Raw genomic sequence first — 16293 nt, 5'->3', positions numbered from 1 at the left:
TCGGAGCTTCTTCCCAAGGGGACCCCCGACCCCGTCCCCTGGGGGCCGTGGCTGCCCCTGCGGGGGGCAGGGTCTGCACCCAGGTCCCGGGACCCGGTGCGGACATGTGCGCGTCTGGACGGGCCGCTCGGCGCGGGTCCCGCGGTTCCTCCGCTGCGTTTCCTCCCCGAGTGGAAGCGCTGCCAGCTCAGAGGCAGGAGGGACGGGGCGAGCCGGGCGCAGCAAGTTTCCTTGACTCCTCCTCCGCGTGTCTCCCTCCCTCGCCAAGCCCAGCCTGTGAAAAGAGCAACGCACTCGCCATGCCCGCGCAGCGCTGACTGCACGGTCCCGCGCCGCCGCCGACCCCGCGCCCGGAGCACAGCCCGCGCCCGCCCGGCCGCACGCCCCGTGCGCCCGCAGCCGCCCGCCGCCAGGTGCCCGGCCCGCTGCCGCCGCCGCCGCCGCGATGCCCTGCGCGCCCGGGCTGCGCGCGCTGTGGCTGTGCGCCGCGCTCTGCGCCTGCCCGTGCGCCCCCCAGCCCGGCCCGGCGCCCGGCCCCTGCCCGGCCCCCTGCCACTGCCGGGAGGACGGCGTCATGCTGTCGGCCGACTGCTCGGAGCTCGGGCTCTCCGCCGTGCCCCGCGACCTGGCCCCGCTGACGGCTTACCTGTGAGTATCGGCCGCGCGCCCCTGCTGCTCCGCCTGTGCCCGCCTGGCCTCGTCTGGGGCACCTGCCGGGCGGGCGCCCCGCGCGCAGGCAGTGGCGGGGGCTCTCCCCGTCCCGCGCACAGACCGTCAGGCCAGCGCGAGAGCAGAAGCAGACTGGACCTCAGACAGGCGGCGCGCTGGGCTTCCCTGCCTGGTTCGCCGCCAGTCTCCCCCAACCCTGCCCCCCACCCCCCACGTGAGAGTTCACTGAGGGAGCTCAGGCTTGGTCAGAGGTGGGCCGCTGGCCCCTGGGCGGGAAGGACCGGGCTTGGCGGGCCCTCTCCTCGGAGAGCGCCCCAAGGGCGGCTGAGGGTCTGTCCTCGGAGCGGCAAGGACAGCGGGGCTGGCACCGGGCTGGGAGGTCTTGGTGGGGAGTCCCAGGAGCTGGGAAGGGGCCTTGTGCGCTCCCGCCTCCTCCAGAAGGGGCCCTGCCGGCTGCACGTCCCTTCGCCGGGGCCTCCTGGCTCCCCCAGGGCCCCCCCCGAAGCCCTGTCCCGTGAGGCCCTGCTGGAGACGCTACTTTGTTGTGGGCTGAAAACTAGAGAACCACTTTTAGAGCCTGAGTTGAGGTGAGAGGACGCGTGAAGGGGACCCTACCGGGGGCAGCTGTGCCGAGGACGGGCTCACGGCTTCCCCGCAGAGGCTGCGGGCTGGGGGCTCAGGCTCCCGAGTCCCAGGCAGGGGAGGGTGCACAGCTTGTGCCGGACCCCCTGCCCCGCTCTGAGGACAGGAAAGGTGTCCAGCTCAGCCCTGCCGGGGCTCCTTCACCTTCCTCAGCAGACAGAGCAGGTGGGAGCGGGGGCCACCGGACCCGGGGCACATCCCCCTGTGGCTTTCTGGCCTTGGGGCTGCGGGGCCTGGACCCCCTGAGGGAGGCAGAGCCGGGGTGGTTTGCACAAGAGCCCGACGTGTTTGCTGAACCAAACGGGACCAGGGCGCTCGGTGCTGGCGTGTCCTAGGTGGGTGTGGAGGGCCCGGAACGGCAGACCTTCCCGGACTCTCCTCCCAGCCTCTCTGCCCTGAGTGGGGATGGTCCATCCCGAGGCCGAGGCACAGGGTGGGGCCGGGGAGGGAGTGGGAGGCGAGCCCTTCCCGGTCCCGGGGCTGGAGGCAGGGGCGCCCTGGCGAGCCAGCCCCAGGGCTGAGGGGCCCACGCGGCCGGCGGAGGGGGCGGGCTCTGCCCCACGCCTGCTGCCGGGCGCCCCGCCTGCTCCCGTTCTCAACGCTGGGTGCTGGGTACGTGACAGGGTCCTGTGGCTAAAAGGAGTTTAGAAACGGGTGTGGAGGCAGCTCCCGTGCTGCGGGGCTGGGGGACCGCCTTCCAGGCGGAAGGGTCCAGCCCCCTTTCCAGCACCTGCCTTCCTGGGCCACCTGTTTTCAGGAAGAGCTTGGGGAGGGAGGCACGGAGCCGCTTTGGGCTTCCAAGTGGGCCGTGGCCCCTGCTCTGGCCGAGGAAAGGTTTTCCCTGTTCTCGTCTCCGCCCCCCCGGTTGTGAAGGCCGCACCCAGGTTCAGTGGAGGCGGGCGCTCTGAGTGGGTCTCGTGTCTCCCTGGGGCTGGAGGAGGGTCCCTCTGCCCCAACACAGCTTGTGCTTCTGCGAGCGGGGGAGGGAGAGGCCGAGACCACGTGGGGAATTCCGTGGTGGGCTCCGGAACGTGGCAAGGAGGCGAGAGAGCGGCCTGTGCCCCGCCTCAGGCTGTGGCGTGGTCCCCACCGCGTGGCGGACGAAGCGGTTCTGCCGGAGGACGGGGCGGCGGGGCGAGCCGCCGAGAGGAGCCCGGCAGGGAGGTCCTGGGCCCCTTCCGCCCTCAGCGGGGCCGGGCGGTGGACGTGCCCGCCCCGGCCCAGCACCCTGCGGCTCGCTCTTGCCGAGGACAGTGCAGCTTTGCATCTGATGGTGCGGCCACGGGGCCCCTCTGTCTGGGCCACCCACACCCTGGTTCCTTCCCGGCGCTGCCGCCTGCTGCGAGTCACTGAACCCCGGGGGCCTCCGGCTGTCCCTTTGTCCACGGAGAGAAGGGGGTGCTTGGAGCGTTAAATGAGGTCACAGGTCGGCGTGCAGCCCGGGGCCTGTCTTGCGGGCGGCTCACGCGTAGTGGCTGTTCCCGTCACGCCTCCTGCTGGGTGTTCAGTGCAGAAGGGGCTCCTGGGGTCCTCCCCGCGGGAGGGACATGGAGCCCGGGGTGGGCGCAGCTCGCCAGGGAAAGGACTCCGGCCGGAGGAGGCGGGGCCTGGGCTGCCGGGCACCGGTCTGGGTCAAGGCCTGGCCGTCCTGGGGGCTGGGGTCCAACCAGCTGTGAGTGCTGGGGATGGGGCGGGGGCGTGGGCACTGGGGTCAGGAAGGTGGAAGGTAAGGCTGAAGCCCTGGATTGTGGGAGGGGGCAGGCGAGGGGGCACTGGGAGATCCTGCGGGGCCACGGACGACGCCATGGGGCACGGAGGAACTGGGGGCCCCAGGAGATCCCTGCGGGTCCTGACCCCCAGTGCCTCACGCCCGCCTCTGCACCCCAGCTGAGCGCCCCTCCTTGTTGCCAGCACCTTTCAGGGGCGCCGACCTCGACCTCGACCTCGCCCACCTTGGCTCCAGGGAGGACCAGGCCGTCTCTCTACCTCCAGCCGCCACCCTTTGCCCCGACCCCCAGTCCAAGGAGGGGGCTGCAGGGGTCCCCGCCCAAGCAAAGCTGGGGGGGCCAGGCTTCAGGGACAAAGAGCTGTCCGCTCCTGGGGACACCCTCCCTGGGGGGCACCTGCCTGGAGCCCGTCTGGGGGAGAGGGAGCCCCAGCTCCGGGACGTGCCCGTCTGACGGTGACGAGGCCCCTCGCTGCAGCCTGTCCCATGTCCACACGCGGTGGAGGGATGGCCGCACGGGCAGGGCTGCGGGCTGAGCTTGGGCAGGAGCGTCTGAGCCCCTCCTTCGGCCCCGGGGGGGCAGACGAGCCGTCCAAGGCGCTGCTTGGGGAGGACCGGAGCGCACCCGCCTGCCGGGCCCCCGGCCTTCAGGTGCGGGGCCGAGGTGGGCGGGCACCCCTGCACGCGCCCAGCTCACCGCCTGCTGGGGCTCCAGGCCCCTCAGGTCAGTGTGTCAACGCGCCTGGCGTGGAAGGTGGGATGGAGTCTGTGTGCAGATTCTGGGCAGTTTCGCTCTCTCGTCGCTGCCTGGTGCCCAGCGAGGCGGAGGCAGGGGCCGGGACCGCAGGCCGGGAATGCAGGCCCCGGCCGCGGCAGGGCGGGCTCACCTGGCCAGGTAGGGCCCCCGTGCCCCAGGCTCCTCATCTGTAAAGGCGCCGAGGCTGTGGTGTCGTCGCGTGTGAAGAGCCTGGCAGAGGGCCCGGCCCGGGGACGTCCATCCTGGAGCTCGTCCGGGAGGGGAGGCCCTGGGGGAGCCCTGGTCTGTGAAGGGCGTGGAGCTGGGGTGGGGGGGGGCCTGGGCGACAGAGGGCCTACTGTGGGGCCGCAGGCGGCTATGGCTTCCTCCCGGCTGCTGGGGGGAGGGAAGCCGAGGGCAAGGACCCCAGCCTGCGCCCGCGCCCCCGTGAAGAGGCAGAGGAGCTCGGGGAGGAGGGTGTGTCCAGGGGGTTGAAGTGCTCCGCGGCTGCCTTCCCTTCCTGACTCCTTCGACGGCCTGAGCTGCAGCCCCCCGCCCCCGCCCCCGCCCCCCAGCCTGGGGACCCGGGCGTCGAACCCTCCGTCCCGCCGTCGCAGGGCTCCCAGACTTTTCTGGACCTCAGCGTGCACGCGTTTTGTCGGGAACCGAGAGCGTGGGAGAGGCGGGAGGGGCGGGAGAGGCCACCTCCGAGCTGGCGGGGCAGGAGACAGGAAGCCCCCAGGGAGGGAGCCGCTGGGGCAGCGCCCAGACCAGGGCAGGGCGAGGAAGGCAGGGAGGGGCCGCGCCCGAGAGCGCGTCCTCTGGGGGCCTGTGTGCCCGCCATGGAGGGCAGCCCTGGGGGGTGGCTGGAGGGGGGGAGTGGGGGGCGCGCCAGCACCCTAGTTCAAAGGAAAGGCAGGAAACAGCCGTAGGCAAGAGAAAAAGGAAATGTCTGGGCTCTGGCAGGGACGGCTCGGGGTGCGGCCGGGCGGGCGGCGGGCGGGGAGCAGAAGGCCTGGCTCGGAGCAGAGTGGGCCCCGGCCCGCACCCCACCCGCCTGCCCGGTCCGTGGGCGCGCATCCCCGGTGGCCCCCCACGCGCTGAGCGCCTGCCCTCCCTGACCCCTGCCCACCAGGCACGGACGGAAGGCGGCCACGCGGAGGTGCCGGCGGGGAGGCTACGCCGGGTTACGTGCTGGGCGACGTGGGAGAGTCAGCCCACCCCCCACCCCCACCCCCACCCAAGCCTTTTGTCCTTGTCCTGAAATGGGGACCTGGAGGGGCGGTGGGGAGGGGCCAGTGCCACCCGGACAGCGGAGCGGGTGCCTTCCCCATCACCCCCGTCTTCAGGCGCCGACGGCCAGTGTTCGTCCTGCGCCCCTCGACCACACAGGAGCAGCGAGGCCCCGCCATGACGGGGGGGGGGGCGCGGCTGCTGGGGTCCAACCCAGACGCCCTCAGAGCGCCCGCCCACCGCCCCTCCCTGTCACTCCCGAGCCCACCCCCCTGGCCTCCCGGGATGGGAGCCCCTCCCGGGAGGCGCTGCCCGGGCCCCGGGCCTGCGGCGGAGGACGGGCCCTTCTCGCGGGCTCGCGGGCCGGCCTGGCACCCGCCCGATGGGACGCCCTTCGCAGAGGACGGGTCTGGGCCTCTGGGTCCCTGCTGCCTGGCGCGTCCCCAGAGGCCGGCTCCCCGGGTTCTGTGGCGTCCGAGCCGTCTCCGGCGGCCCCAGGACAGGCCACACAGCTGGGCGCTTGTACTTGGGGTCCACGGCGGCCCTGGGGTGGGCCCTGAGGGGCCAGCGAGGGTCCCCTCGGAGCCCATCCCCGGGGCTGTGACCCCGGGCTAGCAACTCACTCCCCTGGGGACCGGGCCACGGGCCAGGCGTCCTGCGGGGTCCTTGGGCACCTTGGAAGGCACAGGAGACAGGGTGGGGGGAATTTCCCGCCCTCCGCCTGCGTGGGGAGGGACCACTTCTTTTAGCCAAACTGCCATTGACCTACTGACTCGGGGGCTGTCAGAATGGTGGGACCCCTCTGTACTGACTGCTTTCTTGGTAAAAAAAAAGGGGGGCCTCCCCAGTTTCGAACGGCAACCCCAGTCCCTCCTGCTGCCCTTCAGACGTGGGAACAGGTCTCCAGAGGGGAAAAACACCCGGGCTGCCAAACGTGGGCAGCGAGCGGAGAGTTATTTTGGAAGCAGAAGAAGGACGTGGTGGGGCAGCTCAGGGGCTGGCACCGCGCCCCCCGGAGCCGTGCCAGAGCAGGCACGGGCGGCTGGCGGCCGCGGGCAGGTGGGGGCTGGGCCTCCTCCAGCCCGAGGCCTCTCCCCGTGTGTCCGGCCCGGCCTTCTCCTCCTGCCGCTGCCTTCAGAGCGACAAGGAGGGCCTGTCCCCTGAAGGGTCCCCAGGCCTGGCTGCCAGGCCTCGTCTGACGAATCGTGAGACGCGGGGTCGGAGGCTGGGCCGGGCTCTGGCCGCCGCCGCCCCAGCGCCGTGGGAACACCGTCCTGGTGGCAGTGTTGTGCTCTGCACTGCGACCTCTCCTCCAGGGAGACGCTGGTTGGTCAGGGACTCGTGGGGGCCCTGACGGCCGTATCCAGGGACCGTCACTCCTGGGGCAGCGGCCCCAGCAGGAGATGGCACTCGCTGCATTTCCGTAGGCAGGGGGCCGGCTTCGCCCCGCACCGGCCCACGAGGGTGGGGCTGGAGGACACCGAGGCCTGAAGGCGCGAAGTGCCGGCCCCAGGCCACCAGCCGTCCCAGCGCAGCCTCTCCGGGGCTCAGAGCAGGGGGCTCTCAGCTCCAAGGAGGCGGCAGCCCTCGGGCTGTGACGCCCCCGCCGAACAGCCCCCGAAAGCCAGTCGCGCGTTGCACGTCTCTGTGGGCAAGAACCAGCGGTTCCCCTGCTCCCCTCCCGTCTGCCCGCTCTGGCCTCTGGGACCCCGTGTGGGGGCTGCTCAGAGGGAAGCCGGAGCGAGGAGGTCAGGGCAGGAGGCAGGAGCCACCGCGGAGCTGACGCAGCACCCCGGGACCGCGCGGTGGCGGGGCAGCCGCCGGCCCGGGGGGCGGACCCCTGGGCTGACAGCCGTGGGCTCCGCGGGATCACCGTCTCCCCCCCTGAAGGGGGCGCCTGAATCCCGGCCTTCGCACAGGGGGCGGCCTGCCGGCCCGCGGGGCGCGCCCTGCGTCTGTGGGGGTGTCCCCCGCTGTCCGTCTGACACGCTCTGCCGCCCGGGCTCAGGGCTCCTCGCCGGGCCCTGCGGACTGCGGGCTCCCGGAGGCGGGGCCTGTGCCCCCGGGGCTTCGCGGCCCCGTCACACCGGCGTGGCCCGGGCACGCGCTCGCGCCCCCAGGACCCGTCTCCGCCGGCGGCGCCCTGGCAGGGCCCCGCCAGGCCCGGGAGCTGCGTCTGTCCCCCCTCCCCAGACTGGAGGCCTGGGGCGCCGGGTGGGGCGGGCATCGGGTGTCCCGGGATGCGGGCGTCAGGGGGAAGGGGCCGTAACCCAATCCCTGCCTTTGTGGCCGCAGGGCCTATCCAGAGGCCAGAGGAGACAAGAGAGGAAGGGGCCGCTGTCTCGACAAAGGCCCAGAGAAAGAACTGGGCCAGGGCCCGGCTGGAGTGAACAGGGCCCCGCTCCCCGCGGCTGGCCCGCGCCCCAGCTCGGCCTCGCGGTGTCCGCGCGCCCTCGGGAGCCGGGCCGCCCACGGGGTCCCGCGCTTAGAGGGGCCCCCCTGGGTCACTGCTCCGCCGTCGTCATCGCGAGACCCTCGGGAAGGCTTGCACCAGGACCCCCGTTCCAGTCAGCCCCCGCCCCGCCGGAGCCGCGCACGTTTCCACAAGAACAGCGGCTCTTCCCGGCCTCCCGTCTGGCGGTCATAGAGTCAAACGAGGCCACGTCTTTGGGGTCACCCTGTGGTCCCTCCGCCTCGCAGTCCCGACGGATGCGGGTCGGTGGGAGGAGGGGTCGCCACCCGAGGGACCCGCTGGACAGAAGAGGCAGCCTCTGCCCTGAGGCGCCCAAGCGGCCGCGCAGCGGGACGGGGCGGGGGCGGGGTAGCTCCAGGCCGGGCACCCCTTGGCCTGAGCGTGGCCTGTGAGAGGTCAAGGCTCCAGGGGGCTCCGTGCGTGGCCGGGGCTGGGCGGGGGGTGCGTCCGTACCCTGCTTTTGGGGGGCTCCTCGCACAGGGAGCGAAAGAGCTCCGGGCCGCCCGTCCGGGTCAGGTCCTGGCTGTGCCTTCTCATCTTGGGGAAAGACTTACCTTTTTAATGTTTTCCAGTTATATTACATACAGTATTTATTAGAGTCAGGTGTCAGCCTAAGCGGACTTTCTCTTTTGGTGCCTTAGTTTTCTCAGCTGTGAAATGGGGCGGTAACCGCATGAGGGCTGAGGAGGCAGCGCAGGAATGGCTTAGAGGGGTGTCTGATACATAGTAACCGCGTGGCAGTGTGAGCCCGGACCAAGTATCTGTTGGTTCCCTGAGTGTATCCTTGGGAGAGGCCCAGCTGTGCTGAGTGCTGGTATTTCGCTGAGGTGGCTCCATGAAACAGCAAACACGGCCCTGGTGGGGGGAGGTGGCACAGGTTCATAACAAGCTGAGGGAGCCCCCCCCCCGAGTCCCCCCCACGCCGCAGAGCAGCTGGCCGGGTGGGGCGGGCGCTGCAGCGTCCTGGGAGGGGCGGGGGGCGGTGTCCACAGAATCTCGTCCGAAACACCTGCCTGCGCACGGTGGCGTTTTCGGTTCACTCAGTGGGGTGGGGACCAGCAGGCCGAGGCCAGAATTCTGTCTCAGCCACCAGTTGCTGAGTGTCTTTGGACGCGTCCGCTGACCTTCTTGGCACTGTGTCCTTTGGGTTGATCGTCCCTGATCCCAGGATATTTTCGAGACGAATGACTGTGTATAAATAAAGACGCAGAGGGCACATCGGGGAGAAGGAGCCTGAGGGAGGCTGTGGTGAGATGTCGGCGAGGGAAGTGCCAGGGTCCCCTGAGGCTTGCAGTTTCGCTCGGCGAGACTTGAGGTCCCAGGGCCGGGCCAGGCCGAGCCGTGGCCAGCACCGCCAGGGCCCTGTGCCCAGCCAGAACAAGGCCCCATTAACTGTGTGCAGCCAGCGGAAAGAGGAATGCCCCCCGCCCCCGCCAGCCGCCGCCGCGCCAACCCTGGCCAGCCTGGCCGCTGGCGGTCCCGCTCCGAATGCGGAAGCCTGGGCCCCCCCACCCCCTGCCAGCCCTGCCTCCACCTGCTGGGCGGTGCTGGGCTGCCTGTCCTGTGCAGACGGCATGCGGGTGCCAAGGCGCCCTGCCATGGGGCCTGGGGACCTGCCGAGGTGTGGCTGGGGGTCAGGGCACACCCCGGGCCACCCTGAGCCCCCTGGCGTGCCCAGCTCCAGGGGACAGCCCCCGGGCCGTCCGGGGTAGGGGGCGAGGGCGGAGAGAGCCCAGGAGCTGCGTGTGGGGGCCCCCTGAAGCTGCCGGCGGCCTTGCCCCGACCCCCGGCCCCCCGCACACAGACCAGGTCCCCCAGCGCCCCACCACGTGCTTGTGCGTCCGGCCCTTCAGCAGTGGGACCACTGGGCAGCCCCTCTGTGTCTGTCCTTCCGGGTCTGTCTGTCCTGCTGTGGTAGCCCCAAGGTCCCCCCTACTTCCCTTTCCACCCGGGCCTGGTCCGAAGGGGTCTTGGAGGGCCTGCCTGCTGTGGGGGCCGAACGTCTCCACGGGAACCCCCCACATCACGGGGGCCTCCTTGCCCCCAAACAAGGCTTTTGTGAACTAGAAAAAGGCACCCCCTTGGGGGCATCTTCAGAGGAAGCCAGGATCCCCAGCTTGATTTAGAACACAAGAGCTGACTGAGATGCCTCCTCCTCCAGGAAGCTTTCCCTGATGCCTCAGTCCTGGGAAAGGTTAACCCCCTGTGTGCCGCTCTGCGCTGAGCTCCCCTGCTGGGTTCCGGCTCGTTTGCCTGCCTGTTTCCCAGCCCAGGCTGGGAGCCCCGGGAAAGCAGGGCCCCAGGCCAGGCCTCCCCGTGCGCTCAGCACTGGCCCAAGTGCCCGGCGCGGGGGCGCTGGCAGGAGCGGTGGCAGAGTGAAGACACGACTGACCACCCAGGCTGGGGCGCGGGGCCCCCTGAGGGGGCACCGGGAGGGAGGGAGGGCCGCGCCCTGCAGCCCCGGCTGGTGCTCACCTGGCCCCGGGCAGGCCGAGGTGCGGCACTAGCCGCAGACGCTGTGGTGGGGAAGGAGCCGGGCTGGGGAGCCTCGGAGCTGCCAGCCTGCCTGCCGTGGCCCGGCCGGGTTTCCTTAAAGTGAGACGTCTGTTTATAAACCCTTCCACTTAGGAGCTCTGCTTTCCCTGTTCATGCTCTTTATTTATTTTTTCAAAAAGAAAACTCCTTTGAAAATTTCCATCCAGCTTCCCATAAGCTAAGATGCTCGGAGGTAGGTGCCCGTCCGGGCTTGGGCGGGAGAGCTGGGGGCGGCTGGCTCGTGGGGAGCCCTGTGCCTGGCACTTGCCGCGGCTCCGATGGTCCGAGGCGATGACGGCCGGCCATCTGTGTTAAGAGAACTCCAGGCTGGTGGGCGAGAAAGGGACCCCCCGGAAAGGGCACGGCGGGGGGGGGGGAGACATGCACAGCCTGGCTGGGAGGCGCCATGGGGGGCGCCGTGGGTGGGGGCGGGCCCCTCTGGAATCCTGTGACCTCCCCGGTGCAGGGAAGGCCGAGGACGCCAGGACCCTTGGACAGGCCAGCAGACCGCAGCACTTATTAGGTACCTACTATGGACCCAAGGCTGGGCTGGCGGCTCTCACAGCGAAGTGGGGACGGGGCGTGGCATTGAACAGGCCGTTTCAATTCCGTGCGGCGAGAGACTGCAGGGCCCACGGGGGACCCCGCAGGGGCCCCCCCTCTCCAGGTGAACCCTCATGGACGTGTCGCACGCGTCCCAAGAAAGGGCGCCCAGCACAGGTGCAGAGTGCGCTTCCGTCGCACAAGCTGAACACGCTTGCGCAACTGGCACCCGGGCCACGAAGCGGACTGTCTGGCTCTCCCGTGCCCGCCCGCCCGCCCGCCAGGGTGGCCGCGCCTGTGCTCTGGGCTTCCTCCACGGGGCGCTCTTTGCTCCTCCCTCACCGAGCTTGAAGGGGTATCTGTACTGCGGCTTCTGGCCGCGCCTCATCCACTCAGGAAGCTCAGCGGTCGCCATGGGGACACCACGCGATGTGTCCCCCGTGCTGCGGACGGCCACCGGACTCCCACCGGCGGGGGTGCTGCTGTACACAGTTTGGACCACCCTCTGGTGACCATCGGGATGCACGTCTGTGGGACCCTGGAGTGGAATTTCTGGGTCTCGTTCGGCCCAGGAGTGTCTCAGTGTGAGATGACTTGAGTAGTGACATGTGGCCAGGCCCCTGGCTTGGTCCGAGGCCGCGGGAGGCCGCAGGTCTGGAGGGGAGGAGGGGGCGCAGCCGGGGAGCCCGGGGCGGCGCCCGGGACCAGCGCTGCCCTGCGACCTCCGCCGGTCACTGCGTCGCTTCCCACGGCTCCCGCAGCAAAACCGGGGCTTCGAGCCCGGAAGGGGACCCGCGGGCCGCTTGCTGGCCGGGACCCAGCCCCGGGGACTCGTGGGACGGGGGCCTGCAGCGGCCGCCTCCCCCTCCGCGGGCGGCCCCGGCGCCCCGACCGACCCCCCGCACGTCGCCGCCTGCGGAGGCTCCTCCCCGTTTCCTCTCAGGGCCCTTGTCACCGGGCTCAAGGTCCGTCCAAGTCACCGAGACGCCTCCCTCGTTTCGGGGCCTGCGCTTGCTCCCCCTGCGAAGACCCCTCCTCCCAGCAAGGCCACCGTCCCAGGCGCCAGGGTTTAGGACGCGCGTGTCTCTCTGGGGGGCACCGTTCAGCCGACGGCACCCCGCTCCTGCCACGCTGCGCGCCCCGGTTCCATCGCGCCCTTTGCAAGGCCCCCGGGCCCCTTTCCGGCGGCCCGCCCGCCCCTCTCGGCCGCCCCAGGCCGCCCCGGAAGCCGTCCCTGACCGCCTCTGTGTCCTCAGGCCCTTGAGGACTATTCAGCCTGACGTTCGAGGCTCTGTCCCACTGGGTCTGCGGGTCCGAGTCAGTCCTCAGAGGGCGGCTTTGCCCTCCCTGCCCCGGGGCTCAGCCACCCACTGCACCCCGGTCCTGGGGACAAGGAGCCTCAGCGGAAGGCACCGCCCCAGCTGCGTGCAGCCCTGCCCCGTGGGCCCCGTGCCCCAGACGCTGCCACCTCAGCCGGGAGGGACCTGCTCTGTGGCCGACCTGGGCACACGCACAGGGAGGGCGGAGCTGGGGGCGGGGAGCCCAGACCTTTGCCTTTCCTTGGAGGAGCCGGGAGACCGAATGCCTGCGGCTGAGGGACGGGCCAGGCGTCAGAAGATCAAAGGATGAGAAAATCAGGGCTGGGCAGGTGGCATCCCAGCAGCAGCTGCGCCTGCGCCTGCGAGGGCAGGGCTGACCCTGGACGCCCTCCCCCGACCCTCCACCCCGCGTGACCCTGTGGTGCTCGACGCCAACGCGCGGGCTCCGGGGGCTGAGTGTGGGGGGTGTGGGGGCCGCCCTGCGGGCCCTCCCGGCCGCCCCCCGCCCCGGGAATGTTATCAGTCGTTTCCTAGACGCAGACACTGAAGCCCGGCGCGGAGGAGGCCGCTGCAGGGGTGGTCGGGCCGTCCGACGCTCGGCCGGGACCGCGGCGGCGCCCAGACCAACGGCAGGCCGAGACCAGGGGCAGCAAGGACTCCTGTCCTTCCGGGCCTCGGACCTCGTCTGTCCGCAGCCGCGCAGGCAAACAGGCGGGGAGTTGGGGCGGAGGCCGGCTGTGGGGGCGCCGCCCAGAGGGTGCGGTGGAGGCGGCAGGACAAGAGAGGGTCCCCAGGGCGATCCGGGGAGGAGGCAGGGGGCTGGGCTGCGGTGCTGGGGGGAGCAGAGGTGCTACGCAGCAGGCGCCCCCCGACCCCCGCGCACGGGCAGTGCTCTCGGGTGGGCCTGGAGCAGCGTGAGGGCTCGGGAAAGCGCCTGCAGCGGGACACGGGGCCGAGGCACCCGACCGGCGGGGCCCTCTGCCCTCCGCACTGTTTCCGGCTGTGGCAGCCTCCTCGCTGGGTGCCCCAGTGGCACCGCGGGGACCAGGCGTCCGGTGGCTAGTGAGCTCGAGGTGCCGCAGGGCCAGCGAACTCGGCCTCTCACCGCGGGAGGACGCGAAGTACCCGTGTCTCCACGTCGCCATGTCTCTGTTTAAAGTGGTCGTGACTGGGGCCCCACTCCCCAGCCTGAAACGGGGTAAACCAAGACCAAGGAGGTCCCAGGGCTCTGTCCCTGCAAAACACAGCCAAGTGGAGCGGACGGGAGAGGCAGAGTGCGGGGGGCGCCTGGTGCTCGGGTGTCAGGGGGACCTCGCTTTTGCTGAGCCCCGGCTGTGAAACGGGCCGGTGCGGCCTCCAGCTCCGTGTCTGCCCCGCAGAGGCAGCGCTTGGGGACGTCCTGAGCCTCCCCCGCCTGCCGCCTCCCAGTCCCGCTCAGAGAACCGTCTGGCTGGGCGTCTGTGTGCTGCCTGGGGCGGGGGGCGGGGGCACGGGGGGCTCCTCGGTGGGCGCCCTGCGAGTGCAGGTGCGGGCGGGCGGGGGGGGCTCCGGCTGCGAGGGCAAAGCTCCCGCGGGGGCGGGGGCGGGGGCCTGGTAGAGGCCTTTGTCCGCCTTCGCCCCAGACCCGCCCTGGCCCTTTATATCTGGCAGAATAAAGGCCACAGGACCAGGAGCTCCAGCTAAACACACAGAGCTCGGGGCTGTGGTCTCTCACAAAGGGGGCCCCACCTCCGACCTGTGCGCCCGTCCCCTCCCCACCCTGCCCAGCCCTCGCTGGCTCCCCGGGGAGCGCGGGCGTCCCGGCCCGAGGGGAGCTCACAGCCCTCCCGTGAGGGGCCGCTGGAACCCCACCCGCACGCAGAGAGGGGCCCGCGTCACGCAGGCAAACGTCGCGCCATGAGTGACGGTCCCCGGCTTCGGTGGCCTTCAAACCAGGGCTAAAAAGGACCCTCTCTTTTCTTTTCTCTCGCCCGACTTGGAGGAGTGTCCCTCCCTCCTGCCCCCCGAATTCTTGGCTCACCTGATCCTCCCCCCACCCCAGCCCGCCTGCCCCGCAGTGTCTCGCTTGCTATGCCCTCTGACCTGCCACTGCCCCCCGCCCCGGCCCCGGGCTGGAGACACCGTGACAGACGGGCCGAGCCGCGACCGGGGTAAGCCACAGCTCTCTGGTTTAAAACATGGCACTGGCTTCACCCTTTGGCTCGACTGGTGGGAGCATCGTCCCGTGAACCAAGGGCCTGTGCGTCTGACTCCCGGTCAGGGCACTCGCCGGGGCTGCGGGTTCGATCCCTGGTGGCAGAGCGTGCGGGAGGCGGCCGACCGGCATTCTCTGTCTTCCTCTCCCCTTCTCTGGAATCGGTAAACACTTGCGTGCACTAGAAATTGAAAACAGCACCGTTCTCCCGCCGGACTTCGTGCTAAGCCCCAGCGAGCGCGCCGGGCGGCTGTGTGTGTGGGGAGGGGGCGGGTTCTCCTGAGTGAAGTGCACACTCGCCCTTGGAAATGCGCACAAAGGGCGGAAGCCCAAGAGCGTCTCGTGCCAGCGGAGTGTTTGGAACCGCAGGGCAGGCCGCCCCGGGGACCCGGAGACGCTCCGGCCGTGGCTGGACGGCAGGGCTCCCGCCGGCTGTTGGCGCGGGAGGCCAGGGAGGAACGTGAGGCGTCCCGAGGAGGACCCCGCGGAGGGCACCCGGCTGGGGGGGGGGCGGGCACCGCCAGCAGCTGCCCGGACCGAGCGCCGGCTTGGAGCTGGGCGCCAGCAGGCCCCTGGGGACGCCGGGCCCGGGCAGCAGCAGCGGCAGAATCCGGGTCCGGCGGCGGGGCCGGGCGGGCCTGGGGCCGATGGAGCCCTCGCCTGGAGGAAGGTCGTGGCCCGGGGGTCATTCGACGCGCATCGTTGTGGTTCGACCAGCGCTGCTGTGGGACACGGCGGCGAGGAGGCGGCGGGTGACGCGGCCGCGTGGCATGTGGCCGGAGCCCCGTGGCCAGCGCCGAGGGAGCGCGCGCCGCGCTGTGGGCACGCGGGCGCCGCACAGCTCCGCCCGGGGCCGGGGCTCATCTCTGGTCACGCGACTGCCCTTTGCCGGGCTGCAGGGATGGCCCCGGGGCCCACGCGCAGGCGGGGCCTGTGTCCTGGGCCTCTGCTGGGGCCGGGCGGGGACAGTCCCCACAGAAACCCCGGGAGTCGTGCGCAGGGCCCCCTGCGGCCCCAGTGACCCGCCCGGTCGCTGTGGGGAACGGTCTCCCGTCCCCCGCCCTTTGGTTTCTGCTCGGTCCCCCGGCAGCCCCCTCTTATCACACCTGCTCCTGGTCTCCATGGTGATGCTGCCTCGCCTGGCAGCCTGGGTGGTCTGGTCGCCCCACAGGGTGAAGCTCTGAGAACATTTTCCTGACGTGCAGCCAGAAATTTCCACTTCCCGTGCCCAGGGCCGCGGCGCTCCTCGCTGCCTCCCGCCGGCCCGGCCCGGCCCTCCCCCACGGCCCTGTCCAGGCCGAGGACCCGGGGATGCCTCCTCCCACCCCCGCCAGGCCCTGCTGGGCGGCCGAGAGGCCATGGGCAGGGCCCAGCGCAGCAGGAATGTGCCTCTGGTCCGAGAGGCAGCGAGAAGTCAGATGGCCGCAGCCCCCGGGCGGGACGTGTGCGCGGCGTCCGCGAGCTGCCGGGCCCCTCCGGGACGCAGACAGGCGAGCCGAGGCTGGGAGCGGCCACAGCCACCGGGCAGGCGCCCCAGCTCAGGGTGGGCCTGGCGGGGCCCGCCCGCGCCTCTGTGACTTGCAGGCGCGCGGGAGACTGTGGCCTCCACGTGATGTGACATGACGCACACGCGCCCCAAACCCACGAGACCAGCGCATCCAGGAGCCCCTGCACCCGACACGGGGCCCCTTATAAACACCTGCCCTGCCACGCAGACACGCCAGCGCGGCCGCGGCCGAGCCCGAGCCCGCGGGGGTCAGGCGCCCTCCCGCCCCAGGCCTCGGGCCCGGGTGCAGGTCTGCGCTGCGCCCCCCAGGGTTGGTTCCACAGGGACAGCCTGCCTTCCAGCGAAGCCCTGTCTCAGGACCCCCACCTCCACGGGACGCCCCCGACATCCGCCCCAGCACGGCCCCCCGAGCAGGCCCCCCCAGCAGGGCCAGCGGGGCCCTCAGCCTCTCCTGGGGCCCCCGGCGTCAGCTTGGAAGCTCTCGGCTGGAAGCCTCCGACCTCCCTCCGCCGGCTCTCCGCCCCTCCCCCGCTTGGCACCAGCCTCACCCCTCTCTTCCTTCTGTGACAGGGCCAGGCCCAAGTGGGGCTCCCCCCACCCCGACCCTCCGAAATCCACCCCCTTGCTCGAGCCCTGCAGCTGGGCCGCGTTGTCTTGGGGCAGGATGTGGGGGCGGGCGGGGTACAGCCCCCACCCCCCAGGGGAGAACAATGAGG

At 71.5% G+C, this 16293-nt stretch overlaps 1 protein-coding gene across 1 annotated transcript in view; it reads left to right on the top strand.

The window, feature by feature from the left end:
• Positions 1-445: 445 nt before the first annotated feature.
• The window catches only part of LGR6 (leucine rich repeat containing G protein-coupled receptor 6), a 57013-nt gene continuing 41165 nt past the window's right edge, over positions 446-16293 (top strand). Inside the window, exon 1 of the mRNA XM_054576521.1 lies at positions 446-648. Within this exon, the coding sequence (XP_054432496.1) occupies positions 446-648 (203 nt within the window). The remainder of the gene's footprint in view (positions 649-16293) is intronic.

The sequence above is a fragment of the Pteronotus mesoamericanus genome, unplaced genomic scaffold, assembly GCF_021234165.1.
Source record: "Pteronotus mesoamericanus isolate MK-2021 breed Mesoamerican mustached bat unplaced genomic scaffold, CSHL_Meso_final contig_347, whole genome shotgun sequence".
NCBI classification, from domain to species: domain Eukaryota; kingdom Metazoa; phylum Chordata; class Mammalia; order Chiroptera; family Mormoopidae; genus Pteronotus; species Pteronotus mesoamericanus.
The sequence above is the reverse complement of the archived record's forward strand: the minus strand, read 5'-3'. Positions and strand labels throughout refer to the sequence as shown.